Source organism: Scyliorhinus canicula, chromosome 24 (genome assembly GCF_902713615.1).
Source record: "Scyliorhinus canicula chromosome 24, sScyCan1.1, whole genome shotgun sequence".
Taxonomy (NCBI): Eukaryota; Metazoa; Chordata; class Chondrichthyes; order Carcharhiniformes; family Scyliorhinidae; genus Scyliorhinus; species Scyliorhinus canicula.
Genome location: NC_052169.1, coordinates 16,430,431 through 16,449,506, shown reverse-complemented (window position 1 = coordinate 16,449,506; position 19,076 = coordinate 16,430,431). Strand labels below are relative to the sequence as shown.

Below are 19,076 nucleotides of genomic sequence, written 5' to 3'. Positions count from 1 at the left end.
GTCTCCAGCACCCGTTTTTACCCAAAATTTGAAAGGGGCAAGCAACTAAGTTGCCAGCAGCGATCAGAGAAACGGCACAGGCCTAACAGACCAAATGGCCACTTGCCGCACTGTAAAATTCGGTCATAGAATCCCTACAGTGCAGAAGGAGGCCTTTCGGTCCATCGAGTCTGCACCAACCCTTTGAAAGAACACCCTACCTAGGCCCACTCCACCTCCCCCCATAATCCTGCCTAACCTGACACCGTTGGACACTAAAGGGGTAATTTAGCATGGCCAATCCACCTCACGTCTTTGGTCACCTACATTCTGATCATCCAGCGGTCATTTCAATATGTTCCTGAACAGGAGTTTCGGGGAAGAACCACCTCGTGACTCTGGGTGGTGTATCGACCACAGTCAAACTGGGAGAAAAAGGCATCTTCATCCACAAGAAAAACGTTTCACGGCGCAGGAGGTAAATTTGAAATACTTTTATTTTATTTTTTAAACAGCTTTCTAGAAGGTACATAAAAACCACAGTATGTGAAAGGAATTCACAGGCTTTCAAACATTTTCTGTAAACAGCAATGACAAATAGTCACACAGTTCAAGAAACAAATGACAAAAGAAAATCTTGACAATTTTGTAATTCGAGACAAAACTATTCCTGCTCAGTATCAATCCAAGCTGAATTCAGCCCAGATTGCCTAAAGAACATCTAGGCAAGATGATCAAATTTTGCTTACGCAAAATACAACGAAAATCTGCACCTTTTACAGGCCATAGCTATGGCATTACACAGCATTTATACTAAGGACTACCCTCTCCCAATAGCGCTACGATAAAAAGTGGGAAACAGTAAAATGTTCCTTGATGCGGCTGGCTGCTACTCCTCAGACGACGACTGATCAATGGAGTACGCCATAAACAGGACATCAGGCCGAGCTGGAACCGAGGGATGGCCTGGTCTCACAATCTCAAAGCCCATGAAGCTGAACGTCCTCAGAAGCAAGGCTGTTAAGGAAAGAACAATCCAACATTAGTGGGGAAAAAAAGATACCTGCACCAGCTATCGGACACTTTACAAAATTCAGAACATGGATCATCTTGCTCATTGCTCCAGAGAATGAACACTGCAATCCCAATTACTTCACAGTACTTGTCCTTCACTACTGCCTCCACTCGCCTCACCCCATGGTTCAGTTCATCTTCCTTGCCTCATTTGTGTTTAGAAAGCAACCCGTCAAATGGACAGGCAGCGCACTTGGCTGTGTTATATGAAAACGCAACAACATTTCTGAGATCCCAATTCCACATCCCCCACTCCAAACACTTTGTCTAGTAGTTTTCCAATGAGAAATGCCATCTCCTTAGAATATACAACATTGTTCAGTGCATATCCACAACTCATTTACAATGGATAATCGCTAATTGCATTCATCACCCTCATACATTGTATGGGGATTGTAAATAAAATTTAAACAGAACTTCTTCCAGTATCTTTGACTGAAAATTAATTGTTATCTATGTTTGCATTTATAAAATTAGAGCAGGTGGTGAAGATTACTGCCTATTGTGGATATCAATACGGCTTCTCTTGTTTAACACAATAACAGCGATCAATCGCTGATTCTGCAGTTTGGCCTCTTTTCCTCACTCGGCTTCGGTAGTGACACGAATGTCAGCAGCAAAATATGGCCAGCTCTGAAAAATAACTTCATGGGGCGAACTGCTGAATTCCACTACTTGTGCAATTTCTGATGCCATGCAGTTATGCCACACTTTCTATTGGACACTGCGGCAGCCTACCAGAGCAGGAGCCAGGGGCGGGGGTGCCCTCCAGTTCAAGTTTAAAAAGAAAGTGGCTTTCCTGAATATAACGCTTCAATTTAGAAAAGAGGGCAAGGGAAAAGTGTCCTAGATTTCTCTCTTTTCAACTGAAGGTCGCCCTTGGAACTGAATCACCACCCAAGATTAATACTCCAACAACCCAACGCTTTATTTCATCAATCAACCCAAAGAGTTGTATCCAGGCTTGATTGTAACTGGATCCACAAAACCACATGCAGCAGACAGGTATGAGGATTAGACACGCGCCTACTTTCCCAGTTGTCAGAACTAAAGGACGTAGGATTTCACTTGGCTAGCATGTGATCACAACCAAGTCACACTCCAGTGTGTATGATTACAAACAGGTACAGGGAGCTCTTACCTCGATCCTCTCTGTTCTTGTAGAAGCAGACAAATACATATTCCACCTGCATCTTCTCCTCAGCAAATTCTAACAGCGCAGTTAACCTGCCATATTAAAACAACAGTGAGCTCAAAGTAACAGAAAACGATTTGGCCTTGCTGCAAGTTACAAACAGAGAACAAAGGATCAATATTAAAATGATCACACACCACACCAGTTTCACAATGTACATTAACGATCTGGAAGGAGGAACTGAGGGCACTGCTGCTAAGCTTGCAGATGATACAAAAATCTGTAGAGGGACAGGTAGTATTGAGGAAGCGGGGCAGCACAGTGATGCAGTGGTTAGCACTGCTGCCTCACGGCACCGAGGTCCCAGTTGCGATCCCGGCCCTGGGTCACTGTCCGTGTGGAGTTTGCACATTCTCCCTGTGTCTGCGTGGGTTTCACCTCCACAACCCAAAGATGTGCAGGGTAGGTGGATTGGCCACGCTAAATTGCCCCTTAATTGGAAAAAATGAATTGGGTACTCTAAATTTTTATTTTTAAAAAAGTACTGAAGAAGCAGGGGGGGCTGAAAAGGACGGACAAGCTAGGAGAGTGGGTAAAATAGCAGATGGGATACTATGTGGAAAATTGTGAGGTTACGCACTTCGGTAGGAAGAAAGGAGGCATAGACTATTTTCGAAATGGGAAAAGGCTTCGGAAATCAGAAGCACAAAGGGACTTAGGAGCAGCTCCATATAATCAAACCTACAGGTTATATCAAACTAGTGAAAGCTAAAGAATGAGGCAAGCAGTCCAATACGAGGCAGAAAGAACATTCCGCAACAGGGAAACTTTGTATTTCGTGCAGTACAGCAACTTTGGGGAAAACATTTACCGTCGTGCCCCTGACGCTTCCTACGTGATAAGTATTCTAATAGTCACTGAAATGTAATTGCAGTGATTTAGGTTGTAAAGAGCAAATATCGACATTTAATTGTAGTCTGTGTAACTGTGATGTGTGAAGCAAGAATAAGAATGTTATAATCATAACCCACTGCCTTTTGGTGGCGACTATTTGCTCTGCCTTTCACCAGTCCTTTGCCTCCTTTCCTTTGTATAGGACTTTGGTTCGGCCACATTTGGAATACTGCGTGCAGTTCTGGTCGCCACATTACCAGAAGGATGTGGATGCTTTAGAGAGGGTGCAGAGGAGGTTCACCAGGATGTTGCCTGGTATGGAGGGTGCTAGCTATGAAGAAAGGTTGAGTAGATTAGGATTGTTTTCGTTGGAAAGACGGAGGTTGAGGGGGGACCTGATTGAGGACTACAAAATTACGAGAGGGGTGGACAGCAACAAGCTTTTTCCAAGAGTGGGGGTGTCAATTACAAGGGGTCACGATTTCAAGCTGAGAGGGGGAAAGTTTAAGGGAGATGTGCGTGGAAAGTTCTTTACGCAGAGGGTGGCGGGTGCCTGGAACACTTTGCCAGCGGAGGTGGTAGAGGCGAGCACGATAGCATCATTTAAGATGCATTTGGACAGACATACAAAATGGGCGGGGAACAGAGGGAAGTAGATCCTTGGAAAATAGGCAACAGGTTTAGATAAAGGATCTGGATCAGCGCAGGCTGGGCGGGCCGAAGGGCCTGTTCTGTGCTGTAATTTTCTTTGGTTTTTTTTCCCTCTGCCAGACATGATGCTTCTTCAGTCAAATTATTTGGATCCAACAGTTCATTTCACCATGCTACCCCATTTGTATACTACAATCACCACGTACTTTGCTCTCAATAATTAAGTTTGTATCACATTACTAAGATAATTAAGTTTGTGACCACCCCTTCACCAGTCTACACTTTATAAAGCAGGATGGAAAGATGTGATGATGCTGAAAGTTACACTGGAATTTTTTGGGGTTAAATAAACAGTTTGATACAAAGGCGAGGAAAGGGTGGATGTGCCAACAGGCTTCCATTCAAACTCACCCTTCTTTGCTTCCTTCTGCCAAAACGCCATTAGGAATTTCCACAAAGAGATTCTTATTGGAGAAGGCTGCATCCCATTTGGAGACCTTGGAGTCTGTTAACTTGTATTGAAAATGGACAATATGTTGCTTTCCATTTGCCGGTAGCTCTTGCGTTACAGTTAGCTTCTCATCCTGCAAAGAAAAGGAGCCAAATGTGAAACTTACTCAGAAATTTCCATGGTTCAGCTTCGCAACCTCTGCAAACACAAAACCCACAGAGAACTACTTGATCACAGTGCACATGGTCAGAGAACCAAGTTCAAAACTAAATACATTTCTCATCAAGGAATTGCAGACGTGCGAGTGTGCCTTTAGCAAACCTAATTAATTAGCCGCCCTCCCGTCTCAGCCCATAGCTGTTTTTCCCTTCCAGCCCATCCTCTCCATTTCACAATGACACTGCTCTCCTTCTGCCTGTATGTAGAATCCTCCTCCCCATTTCTCCTTCCACTTGTATGTAGAGGTCCTCCTCCTGTTTCTATGTGATAATGCTGTTCCAGAGATCCAACTCTGTTGCACACCCTAGTGCAAATCGGTGAACTCACAAAACGATCAAAATCTGCAATTCCTGCTCAAGACGTATGGTTCGACCAGTTCTGATCCGGGTTCAACTGCAAGGGGCAAGGCATGGAGCGGAGGATCACTTCTCTGGGATTGTGGATAGGCAGCCCCTCGAATAACTTATCCTATTGTCTATCTTCATTTGTGAACCGAGGTAGCAAATCCTAATCAGACAATAAACTGACAAGTATAATGGTGAAAAGTGTAGGCGCAGAACTTTCCACCCCTTGTGTATCAGCAGAAATCAGAACTGTCCAGGCATGCTGTATTATAAAACCCAGACATTGCCCAAACAGTTAACCGGCATAGATCAGAAATTAAATCTGAAACTTTACTCGCCCATGTAATACAAACCATCCAGGCAAGCACTGGATAGCACGTGCTTACTATATTGGCAGCCAGAGTGCCTTCACATAGCAATTCCAACACAAAATTCAGCAACAAACGCAGGGGGAACACATTTTCCAAGGGGCAACATGAATTGCAAAATGCAGAGACCTTCCCTCCCGGGCTCTGTACCTGAATCTTCCAGTCCCAATGAAGGTTCTGATTGACCCCATTTCTCTTTCCATAGATACTCAGATTATTTCCAGCCTTTTTGTTTTTAATTAAGGTTTCAGCATTTGCAGTATTTTGCTTTGTATTGTATGTTAAGGATGCTCAACTTTAGAAAAGCTGTAACATGAAACTTTTAACTCCCCTTACTACATTTGCTACACTGTTACCAATTTAAATGTACCCTTAACATATGCTTCCAAAAAGAACACTACTGCAAGATTCGTGAAATGCATTTTAAAAAATAATTTTAAAATGGCCATTCAAATAGAAAGGTTCAGCATCTTCCTGTACATTTCCTCCAGCTAGACAGTGCCAACTGCCATTGATGCGGCCACAACACCCATGAGAAAACCGGTTGGCGTAGGGGCAACATTCAACGATTCCTGTTGAAGATAATCTCTGCAACTGACAACCATGTGGCTATTTCACTTGTAAACTGCCACCGTAACAGATTCTGCAGAAGCTCAGTGCAAGAAAGTCAACACCTTTGTATATTTACAAAAGCAAAATACTGCCAATGCTGGAAGCAGAGAGAGAGGGCAAGGGAAGAACAGAAGTTGGAAGTAATTAAATATACATGAACTGGTTTGACCAGACTGCTGCAAGCCTCACACTGCTGAAATGCCTCTTCTCCTGAGCAACTGGATGCACTCAAATATTCAATAACTTTTAAACCCATTCCCAGACTTCTCACTTCCGTAGAAATTTTGGAAAGGCAGACAAGACTCTGAACCTTCAGTGTCCTCTTTCACCACTTCCACAACATTTGAAACAATAACCAGTCATGAATTCCACACTTAGTGCACAGGAGCGGTCAGATGATTACCAATGATGCAACTTAAATTTGTCCACAAGCCGCCGCAATTTTCTTTGTGTGTGCATCATCATTACAAGGTGTACATTATAACTTGCTTCAATTTTACAGGAGTGGCCAGAACCATCTGTTTAGTTCCTAGATAACAAGCCACTCCTCTTCTGTATCCATATCAGCACTGGTCAGCATTCTGCCTTTGCACAAGAAAATACAATAAACATGCTTACTGTGTGTAAGAGAGCTGTAAGAGTGTGATCCCTTCCATTCCCTCGCCCACCCGGGATCTTCACTGATGGGTGAGGGGCATCAGGAGCACCACAGAGGCCCTGGACTGAGGTGCCTGCAGTACTGTTGCTGAGATGTACCACTCAAAGGAGGAATACTACTGTAAACAAAACAAAAACATTGTTAGGTCTTGGAGAAAGTTATAGTTCAAACCAAGTCAAAGAAATCGGTAGTAACAACAGTAGTTAAGGTTTGAGCAGAAGACTTACCTTCTAACTTGCCACCACTTTCTAACCAATAAAAATCCTACTTTCTTTTAATATTACATCCCCACTGAGAATCTGCCACACTACTTGATTCTTACTGAACAAAAGATGCCCAAATTCCCTTTCGTTCTACATCCATAACGTCTTAAAAAGTCAGAAATATTTGGCAAATAGATGAAGTCAAACCTCCTTTCAAGAAATATGGCAAGTATTAGCAATGGGAAGTGTTGGTTCCACTCAGCAATTATCAAAATTAGTTGGAGGCCACAAACTGGTAGCAAAGGAACGAGTTGCACCCTCAGCAAAAACAGCATAGGTACTGTACCTATCTCATTGTTAGGACAATACTGTATACAAAATGGCTGCTGATTATATAACTGATTGCTGAAGTTTGGGATACATGTGGAACATAAATACTTGTTTGTGAGCAACATTAGCCACATACAGCATCACTTAATTTATGGATTCAAGGGCAGCACGGGGGCGCAATGGTTAGCACTGCTGCCTCGCAGCACCGAGTTCCCAGGTTCGATCCCGGCTCTGGGTCACTGTCCGTGTGGAGTTTGCATATTCTCCCCAGTGTGCGCGTGGGTTTCGCCTCCACAACCCAAAGATGCGCAGGGTAGGTGGATTGGCCACACTAAATTGCCCCTTAATTGGAAAAAAATGAATTGGGTACTCTAAATTTTTAAAAAGAAAAAAAGAAAATTAATGGATTTAATAAAGCTGCAGTTTAGAAAGTTACAAAGTCAGTTTGGTAAGGATGCCACAAATGGAATTATTGCCTCTTGGCTGCAGACAAGAAACAATTCAGACATTCCTGACCCCTATCCAGTGATTGCTGCTATAATCATTGCACCCAATACAGATTGCCACCTTGACACAAACCTATGCTATTCTATTTGCCACTGGCTAAATAAATTGGGAGGGATATATCAGTGTTCCTTTGCATGCATCAACTCAGTCCATTTCCCCATATCTAGCTTAAAATGTCCAAAATTATTTTCTCTGTAGCATCAGCAATACACCACACAAAATTTTAAGGTTAAAATAATATCCCATAGTCAGACTTGCACCAATCAATTCAAAATACAACGAAAAATAAATCACCAAGACCATTTGCAATGCACATTAGCAGGAATTTGGACTTTTCATACAGTGAGCTGCTTAAGCTTTTCAGCATGAATAGCATCTGTGCAAGATCCTAAGCATCTATTTGGGTATCTGTCCTGATTACCTGTATACCTCTGAACACTCCTGTGAATGGCCTCAGACATTTTCACATTAAAGTCACTATAAAAATGCAAGGTATTTTATCAAAAGGAAAGCAGGAGAAGTTAACTGAATTCAATCAATTTCAAGCACGTTGAATACAAAATGCTCACTAGAGCAGCAAAAGCTGTTATTTACCAAAACCTTCAACAGATTACCAGCTGATTCTATGACGTCACCCCCAACCCTTCATGCATTTAAAAATAGTCGCGTAACCATGCAGAAATTCACCTGATGCCAACATCAACACCGGATCGCATGAACAAGCTGTCACATGACTACTGAAACACCAGGTTCACCCACAAAGCAGAGCTACAAGCATCTATCATAATGGTATAAATTTGACTCAACTTGAAAGTTAAACAAACATTTTTCACCTGAAAACATTTTTCGATAGCACTCTGGACCAGAGGAGAGAAAAAGGAGACAGGCAGGTGACGCCTCTCCTGATCACTGCCAAGTAACTCCTGCTAGATCGATTCGGGTAAAAAACACCCCCCAAACTGGCATGGTAACCAATACTGGTCAGGGTGGAAAGAAAATTTATATTTATAGAGCACCTTTTATGCCCTCAAGACATGCCAATGTAGTTTTCAGAAATGAAGCATGTTTTTAAAAATAAATTGAGTACCTAAATCTTTTAAGGGGCAATTTAGTGTGGCCGGGTGAAGTGCAAACTCCACACAGACAGTGACCTGGGATCGAACCCGGGTCCTCAGAGCCGTACTAACCTCTGTGCCGCCTCAAAATAAAGCACCTTTTGAGGCTATTGCCTTGTGAACAAACACAACAATTTTCACAAACACCAATAACGTTAATGATGTGTTAAAACTTTTTCAGACAGGGCACAGGAATTTCCTGCTCCCCTGCAGTACACGTACCACGGGGTCTTTCATATCCACCTGCAATCATGCTCCATAACTGCGATGAATACGACACCCTTTTTACCCTTCAATCATGATAATTTTTTCAACTACAATTTTCTGCAGTGGCAGACGAAGAAAGGTTACCAGGGCAAACTTTGTCGAGACGGTTCAGAGGATCGGCGCACCGGGGGTCCAATTAACAATCCACAAAAAAAAATCAAAGGCAACATCTGCAGTAAAGCAGATGGTAGACTCAAGTATTGCAGACAGCTGATGGAAGATAGCCCCACATAAAAATACAAAGTTCTTTAATTTGATTAAATAATTCATTTACATTTCTCTCAAAAGTTACAGCTGACAAAAGCTACTGTATTGGATACAGGGTGCAACTGTTACTGTCACAAAAATGGACAGCCTCGACAAAGCACACATTTTATATGGAAATGAAAAAATCAGTTTTGGTTCTGTGCAAGGTTCCATGTGCTACGAGCAAGCAGTAATAACCTCAGATGGCAGGGCACTCTGGGTGAAGATACACGAGTAAACTTTCCACTGCTTAAAGTCACACCTAGCACAGCAAGGTGACCGTTCTACCTGAGGGACGTGTTCCTGGCATAAACATCTTCAGCTGTATCAATAAACAATCTGCGATGAGCAGGAAAGAAACTGCAGTGCTTTGTTCCATTCACAAATCCTCTGCTTGAGTGCGTACCTAGGCTGATAAGGGGGCAAGTAATATTCTCGGAAAAATGCAAATCCTCCACCACCAATGCAACATGACTACAGTGTGTACCATTGACAATATGCACTGCAATCTACAAACTAGAAAGACAAGGAAAACAGGGGCAGAGGAACACAACCAGCTCTCAAAGTTCCCATCCAAATCACCCACCGCCCTGATGAGGAAACACTGTATTCCTTCACTGGGTCAAAGTCCTGGAACACCAACAGCACCGTGGGAGGATTTTCAAAGCACAGACTGCAGCAGTTCAATGCCAGAGAATCTTTTACACCGAAAGACAGCAGCCAAAACAGTGCAGCGCTCCCTCTGTACTGTGCTGCAATGTCAAATCTTTATTTTTGTGCTCAAGCCAGGGGTGGCATGTGGCACAGTGGATAGCACTGGGACTGCGGTGCTGTGGCCCCATTTTCGAATCCCGGCCCTGGGTTACTGTCCGTGTGGAGTTTGTACATTCTCCCCATGTCTGCGTGGGTTTCACCCCCACAGCCCAAAGATGTGCAGGTTCGGTGGATTGGCCACGCTAATTTGCCCCTTAATTGGGAAAAAATAATTGGGTACTCTAAATTTATATACAAAAAAATTTTTTGTGCTCAAGGCGAGTCTGAAGTAGTAAGCAAAGGCAAGCTGTTGATCTATTGATAACAATGCTGCGTACCCATGAGAAATCCAACTTACACATCTCCTTTCTATCATTCACCCGTCATTTGACAATCTTTCAATGCAAAATTTTAGGATACGGTATGATCCAATGATTTGCAGTTAGAGTAACTAGCCATGTGCATTGCTGATCCTAAACGCCTCCAAAGCTGCCTCGTGATCTTGAAAAGATTCCCTCAATCAGTAATTCTACTTTAAAAAATTTTTATTTTTTAAGAGTACCCAATTATTTTTTCCAATTAAGGGGCAATTTAGCGCGGCCAATCCACCTACCCTGCACATCTTTTGGGTTGTGGGGGTGAAACCCACGCAGACACGGGGAGAATGTGCAAACTCCTCACGGACAGTGACCCAGGGCCGGGATTCGAACCCGGGCCCTCAGCGCCGTAGGCAGCAATGTGCCACCGTGCTGCCCTCCTCAATCAGTAATGAGGTGCTGAATTCACAACCTCCAAGTTAGTGGATGCTGTGAGAGAACAATGGAGATGGGCAAGACAATGCTGCAGTCTGCAGACTCTTCCTGCAATGCAGCAATGAAGCTGCATAATTTGCAGAAATAATGCAACTTTCTCAAATTTAAATAGTTAAGTGAAAATACTAAAACAAGACTCTCAAAATCATACAGCCACTCAATAGCATTTACTCAAAATTATAGCAACGGCCCTTTCATCAGCAAAACCAACAGCAAGTATAAATATTCTTGCTGATTTAATAATTAAAATTCCCAGTGACTATTTTTGATTGCATTCAACAAACATTTTGCAACTGAAGTAATATTTAGTAGCACAGAAACACTTCCTCCCACAGTCCAAAGATGTGCAGGTTAGATGGATTGGCCATGCTAAAAAATTGCCCTTAGTACCCAAAAATGGTTAGGTGGGGTTACTGAGATATAGGGTGGACGTGTGGGCTTAGGCAAGGTGCTCTTTCCAAGAGCCGGTGCAGACTCAATGGGCTGCACGGCCTCCTTCTGCAATGTAAATTCTATGATCATAGTTCAGAAAGTTATGATTTAAAGGCAAAATTGTTACTGCTCTCAACAATTTGAAACTAATCTACTTCCTCAGTCAGGTCAAGATTGAAAAACAGGAAGTTAATAATGCTACAAGTTTATCAGATACACAAGGCTCCATCGTTTGTTTTTAAACTTAAATGAAAAAAATCTTATCCCCTTTTGACATTACCCGATTAAAACACATTCTGCCCATCACCTCTCTCCCCCCACCCCATTTATTTTGTCTATATCAAGTTGCAAATCAGATTCAGACTTCTGAAAACCCACAGGTTCACGTCCTGTCCAGCATTTTATAAAGTAGTCATCATCAGCTGCCAAACACACATCTTTGAGTTAAAGCTGACTGTTTCAGTTCTCACTGGGAAGTGAGATTATTCCATTGCTACCATTTCACACAAATTGCACGCTTGCAGAGTTAGATCCTTCCTCAATTGAAATGTGGAACAAAAGCCTTGAAAGAACTACATCATTCTACATGTGCAATGACAAACATGTGTTCTTGAAGTGGGATTAGACAGGTGCTAGAAGGCTGAGGAACTGTCATGGGCCATGAATGACACACTGATTCTCTCTCAACTGGTCTGCAAATGTAAAATAAAATGTATGAAACCGATCCCTGGTTGCACCATTTTGAGAAAGTGGCTGCAATCCAATATTTACAATTTGGCATCAAAAGCCACATACTGCACACCCTTCAGGTAGAATACTGCCATAACATGACTACTCGGTGGTCAATCCAAATGTTTAACCACTACACCAATGGTCAGTTTCTTCAGACAAATTGCAATTTCCCAATTACAGCAGCTTCAAAGTTTGAACAATATCAACGAGTTGGAAGGATGTAGCATGGTCACAAACAGGAACGTGCAAAATACCCATCAGCAGTTTTTCACCATTTCAAAAGTCACATTTATTCAGATCGCAAGGTATTTCAAGGGTGAGAAGAGTTGTAATCTGCAGTGGCTTATTTAACTTCCTATGGAACTACATACATTTCCTTCATCAGTGCAGCTATATCAATTTCTTAGGAGACAATCCACAGTTCCCACAAAACTAATTTCCGCAATGTATCTGCAGCAAATATCAATACAGCCTCTGAGGCACTGAATAGTTCAGAGCTACATTATAGCACCTTAGTCAATATTTCCAAAGACATATAATACTACATCACATCAGAATTATCCCAAGGTCAAACATCTGATTACTTGCAAAAGACATCCAAGGGCTCCAGCTGCATCTCCATGTTCACTTATCACTGTGTGAACTCCTCGGGAAATTTATTCCACAGTATCAAGAATGTGCAAATAGCATTGTGTTTTGTGAAAACTATCAGCAGGTAACATGGACCTGTCATTTGGGCCAGAATGTGGCAACGTAACCGAATCACCACTTAGAAACCACAATTTCTCGATATTTCCAATTATATTTGGACAGGGATAAACAATGGCAAAGACTGACAATGTGGGCAGGGCCACTGGACCACAGGGCCACTGGACATAACATGTGGGCAGGGCCACTGGACTTCCAGAACAGTAACTGAATATTTTTGCATTTCACTGGATCGTGACATCCCTGTGACTCAACAATGCAAATAACTCCCTTGCAGGATCACTCCTCGGTCTTAGTTATATTCATTGACGCTATGATCCCCACACATTTCTTCTTCCAGCTTTTGATAACCTTTTGACAGGTGACTCAAGAATCCGACAAGAGTCAACATTAACCTGACCTAACCTCCCCTTAGTCTTGTTCAGTTCTGTAAGAGATAGTATTTTGAAGTTTTGCACCCAGAATATCAAACTACCATTTCTCTCTTCGACAGAGAAGGTGTATATTACAAACATTCCCTTCTAGGTCAAACTTGCAAAGCTAAAATAAAGGGGAACTACAACTTTCCACAAAGCCATTTCTATTTATGTGAAGGGAAACCATTAAAAAGTAGATAGTTTCCTGCAGATCAATAGTAATGATTAATGTAATTTTTTTGTTGTAAAATACCCAGTTCACTGCACCATCACAGTCCACGATAGAGGTTTTCGAACGGCTCAACTTATCAACAGAACAGTTCCATTTGATCATTCCCAGCCTAACAGAACCTCAGCCCAAAACACAACAAAGAAATTAATTCACAAATTACATTTTGCTTAAAAAGACACGAGAAACACTCATCACATCTGGGGCCCCACAAGCAAGTGCACAGAGCAGGCAAACACCAATAATTTAGCAAATCAATAGTTCCATACAAAAGCTTAAATTGCTCAACCACATATTCTTATTTCCAGTCACAACCTCTAGTTCTATCACTTGTTACTAATGCAATACAGAAATTATGCATATGAAAGGCGGAAGTAGACACTGAAGCGCACACCATTGGTTACAATATGCTGCGGAAAGAAAGCAAGAAAAACAACCAATACAGACTTCACCAGGGAGGGATATATCCACACCCTTGTTTTATTGTCGTACACATCTAATATACATCACATGACACAGAATATGTCACAATATAACACAGACATCATAGAACTTTTAGAACAAGCAGCAGCCATTTAACATTCTCAGATCCCTTTCCCAGACCATCTTTTTTCAAGTATTTCACCATTTTCTTCTTATAACATTGTCAACCCGCGAGGCTTTGGTGACAACCTTGAACTTATGTCCACTGGAACTCCCTGACACACCACCCTCAAGAGCTCATTTCATTAATCCTCTCCATTAAGCACATCACCTTCATCCGCTGGTGTACCTATAGAACATAGAACAGTACAGCACAGAACAGGCCCTTCGGCCCTCGATGTTGTGCCGAGCAATGATCACCCTACTTAAACCCACGTAACCCGTAACCCAACAATCCCCCCATTAACCTTACACTATGGGCAATTTAGCATGGCCAATCCACCTAACCTGCACATCTTTGGACTGTGGGAGGAAACCGGAGCACCCGGAGGAAACCCACGCACACACGGGGAGAACGTGCAGACTCCACACAGACAGTGACCCAGCCGGGAATTGAACCTGGGACCCTGGAGCTGTGAAGCATTGATGCTAACCACCATGCTACCGTGAGGCCCCTTATGAAAACCCATTTCCCAATAACAAATCTATTACGAAAAGCTAAACCCTCAACACTTCCTGCCCTCTCTTCCCCTATACCCTCCACACCCCCCTTCCGCAGTACCCCCTCCGTGCCCCCCTTCCCAATACCCCTCTGCGCCCCCTTCCCCAATACCGCTCCATCCCCCCCTTCCCCAATACCCCTCCATCCCCCCCTTCCCCAGTACCCCCTCCGCGCCCCCTTCCCAATACCCCTCTGCGCCCCCTTCCCCAATACCCCATCATCCCCCCTTCCCCAATACCCCTCCAACCCCCCTTCCCAATACCCCTCCACACCCGCTTCCCCAATACCCCTCCACACCCCCTTTCCCCAATACCCCCACCTCTTCCCCAATACACCCCTCCCACACCTGTTCCCAATACCCTCCCCTGCCCCCTTTCCCCAATACCCCCACTTTCCCCAATACAGCTCCCCACCCCCCTTTCCCCAATACCCTCCCCCACCCCCCCTTTCCCCAATACCCTCCCCTCACCTCCACCCTTTCCCCAATACCCCCCGTTTCCCAAATACCCTCCCCCACCCCCCTTTCCCCAATAACCTCCACTGCCCCTTTCCCCAATACCCCTCACCCCCCTTTTTCCCAATACACACCCACTTTCCCCAATACCCCACCCCACTTTACCCAATACCCTCCCCAACCCCCCTTTCCCCAATACCCTCCCCCCACCTCCCCTTCCCCCCACCCCCCTTTCCCCAATACCCCTCCCCACCCCCCCTTTCCCCAATACCCCTCCCCACCCCCCCTTTCCCCAATACCCCTCCCCACCCCCCCTTTCCCCAATACCCCTCCCCACCCCCCCTTTCCCCAATACCCCTCCCCACCCCCCCCTTCCCCCAATACCCCTCCCCACCCCCTTTCCAATACCCTTCCCCACCCCCTTTCCCAAATACCCTCCCCCACCTCCCCTTTCCCCAATACCCCCCCACCCCCCTTTCCCCAATACCCCTCCCCACCCCCTTTCCCCAATACCCCTCCCCACCCCCTTTCCCCAATACCCCTCCCCACCCCCCTTTCCCCAATACCCCTCCCCACCCCCCTTTCCCCAATACCCCTCCCCACCCCCCTTTCCCCAATACCCCTCCCCCTTTCCCCAATATCCCTCCCCACCCCCCCTTCCCCATACTCCTCCCCACCCCCCTTCCCCATACCCCCTTTCCAATACCCCTCCCCACCCCCCTTTCCTCAATACCCCTCCCCTTTCCCCAATACCCCTCCCCTTTCCTCAATACCCCTCCCCTTTCCCCAATACCCCTCCCCTTTCCCCAATACCCCTCCCCTTTCCCCAATACCCCTCCCCTTTCCCCAATACCCTCCCCCTTTCCCCAATACCCCTCCCCACCCCCCACTTTCCCCAATACCCCACCCCCTTTCCACAACACCCCTCCCCACCCCCTTTCCCCAATACCCTCCCCCTCACCTCTCCTGGGTATTTATCATGGCGGAAGCTGGGCTCTTGTCTCTTTCTTTTCCGAAGTAGTGGCTGTTGAGTATCCGTTCGACGGAGCTTCTGACCATCCGGCCGCAGACGGAGCCCGCTCGCTGGGTGGGTTATGCTGCCAGTGGCACCTCCAACCGCTCCGCCTTCCAGAACCTTCAGCGGCCGCCGCGCCGCCGCCGCGCGCTTATATAGCCGCGCGGGGCCTCATGGGGGCCGCGAACAAACACAACAGACGGAAAAATGCCCTTTTTCTAACCGCCCGGCGCCGCCCTGCACTGCCTTTCCTTAGACAGACATTTTCCCCGCTGGTTTCATTAATCTTCACCCGGTTTATTTATTTTTTGTTTGACCCATGACGTCAACGCCCCTGTGATTGACAGGCGGGGGGGCGGGGCCTGCCTGTGGCTGCTCAATGGGGGCAGGTTGGAGATGTCCTGGTTGCTTCTCCATTCCCCTTGTGCATTCACATTACAGGCTTTGGTTATTCGTGGTTTGCATGATATATGCTGGCCTGCAAAGCTTGCATTTGCTTCTATGCAAGCACCCTGTCCCCTCCCCAGAGCATCCCAGAGCAATTCACAGAGTGATTCACTTTGGAAAGAAAAACAGGAATGCGGAATATTTGGCTAATGGTAAAATTCTTGGCAGTGTGGATGAGCAGAGGGATCTCGGTGTCCATGTACATAGATCCCTGAAAGTTGCCACCCAGGTTGATAGGGTTGTGAAGAAGGCCTATGGTGCGTTGGCCTTTATTGGTAGAGGGATTGAGTTCCGGAGCCATGAGGTCATGTTGCAGCTGTACAAAGCTCTGGTACGGCCGCATTTGGAGTATTGCGTACAGCTCTGGTCGCCTCATTATAGGAAGGACGTGGAGGCTTTGGAACGGGTGCAGAGGAGATTTACCAGGATGTTGCCTGGTATGGAGGGAAAATCTTATGAGGAAAGGCTGATGGACTTAAGGTTGTTTTCGTTAGAGAGAAGGTTAAGAGGTGACTTAATAGAGGCATACAAAATGATCAGAGGGTTAGATAGGGTGGACAGTGAGAGCCTTCTCCCGCGGATGGAGGTGGCTAGCACGAGGGGACATAGCCTTAAATTGAGGGGTAATAGATATAGGACAGACGTCAGAGGTAGGTTTTTTTACGCAGAGAGTGGTGAGGCCGTGGAATGCCCTACCTGCAACAGTAGTGAACTCGCCAACATTGAGGGCATTTAAAAGTTTATTGGATAAGCATATGGATGATAATGGCATAGTGTAGGTTAGATGGCCTTTAGTTTTTGACTTCCCATGTCGGTGCAACATCGTGGGCCGAAGGGCCTGTACTGCGCTGTATCGTTCTATGTTCTATGTTCTATGTAATTCCAGTCAAGATCAGTAAAGTAAATGTCACGGCGCCATGGTCCGAGAAGACCACAGGCTGCTCTTCCATTTGGAGGCAGAGACAGAGAGCTGACTAGTGGTAATTGCCTTAGAATCTCGACGGTGCAGAAGGAGGCTGTTCGGCCCCTCACCTCTAGGCCGACTCCCCCACAAACCCGTAACCCCACCTAACCTGCGCATCTTTGGACTGCGGGAGAAAACCGGAGGCACGGGGGAGAACGTGCAAACACCATGCAGCCGGTCGCCCAAGGCCAGAGCTGAACCCGGGTCCCTGGCGCTGTGAGGCGGTAGTGCTAACCCACTGTGCCACCCTGCTGCCTCCTGAGAGTCACCACACTTTAGGCGAGCGACAAAGTTGGGAAGGTGGGAGGGGCATTGTGGATACCTCAGCCGGTATAGGAATTGAACCTGCGCCGTTAACGTCGTTCCGCATCACGAGCCGGCCATCCAGCCCACTGAGCTAACCGACCTCCCTCAAAAGGCAGATGAGAGAAGGGTGCAGAAAAAAAAAGAATTCTCCGCTGAATAAAAGAATTCTCCGCTGAATTGTGTCTTGCTTTACCCTTTCGTGGGAATTGGGTGTTGCCGGCAAGGCCCATCCCGAATTGCCCTTGAATAACAGTAAAATACTGAAACAGAGAATACTGGAAAACCTCTGCAGGTTTGGCAGCATCTGTGGAGGGAGGGAGAGAATGGAGTTGACATTTTGAGTCCGCTCTGAAGAAGAGTTGTACATTTACACAGATGCTGCCACCATTTTTCTGGTTTGATTAGAACATAGAACAGTACAGCACAGAACAGGCCCTTCGGCCCTCAATGTTGTGCCGAGCCATGATCACCCTACTCAAACCCACATATCCACCCTATACCCGTAACCCAACAACCTCCCCTTAACCTTACTTTTATTAGGACACTACGGGCAATTTAGCATGGCCAATCCACCTAACCCGCACATCTTTGGACTGTGGGAGGAAACCGGAGCACCCGGAGGAAACCCACGCACACAGGGGGAGGACATGCAGACTCCACACAGACAGTGACCCAGCCGGGAATCGAACCTGGGACCCTGGAGCTGTGAAGCATTTATGCTAACCACCATGCCACCGTGCTGCCCGAATTTGAATGGCTTCACCTCAGACAACCACAGTTCTGTGGGTCTGGAGTCACAGGTAGGCCGGGGCCAGACTGCCTTCTCTAAAGGGCATTAAATGAACAATCAAATCTTTGCAAGAATCAATGATAGCTTCATGCTCACCGACATTGAGAGGAGCTTTATATTCCACGCTGCCATACTAGGTTTGAACCCGTGACCCCAGAGAATCAGCCTGGGCCTCTGGATTACTGTAACAATGATTTTACCATGGCGCCACCATCTCCCCTATAGGACGGAAAGACACCATTCAGCCCATTGTGTCTGTGTGGATACTCCAAAGGCCGGAATTGGACCTGGATCCTTGGCACTGTGAGGTAGCAGTGCTAACCACTGTGCCACCATCAGCGAAGATAGAGAGAAACTGTTGGCAGAAGGGTTGAGATCCAGAGGACACCAAGTCACTCAATATCCTGACTTGGAAATAGATCGGCGTTCCTTCACTGTCGCTGGGTCAAAATCCTGGAACTCCCTCCCTAACTGCACAGTGGATGTACCTACACCTCGGGGACTGCAGCGGTTCAAGAAGGCAGCTCATCACCACCTTCTGAAGACCAGCGAGGGATGGGCAATAAATGCCCACATCCCGTAAATGAATTTTTTAAAAATTTAAGATGAATGGCAGACGGTGACATTAGGAGAAAGTGGACACTTAGGATCCAGAATGCACTTGGAGGCAGATTCCGTCGATGTTTTCAAAAGAGAATTGGACAATTCTCTGAAGGGTGGAAAGAAAATGCAGGCAGAAGGTTGGCGGCAGCGGGGGGGGGGGGGGGGGGGGGGGTGTGTGGAGGGGGGGGGGCAGTTGGGAGGACTAGCTAAATTTCCCA

At 45.7% G+C, this 19,076-nt stretch overlaps 1 protein-coding gene across 1 annotated transcript; it reads right to left on the bottom strand.

Moving 5' to 3' along the window:
• Positions 1-458: 458 nt before the first annotated feature.
• Positions 459-15,889, bottom strand: LOC119956800 (ornithine decarboxylase antizyme 2-like). The gene is given in 6 exon segments (XM_038784232.1): positions 459-996; positions 2,195-2,280; positions 4,145-4,317; positions 6,346-6,426; positions 6,428-6,503; positions 15,695-15,889. Coding segments are annotated over 6 exon segments (642 nt in total). The 5' UTR covers positions 15,793-15,889; the 3' UTR covers positions 459-868.
• Between the last annotated feature and the right edge of the window lie 3,187 nt (positions 15,890-19,076).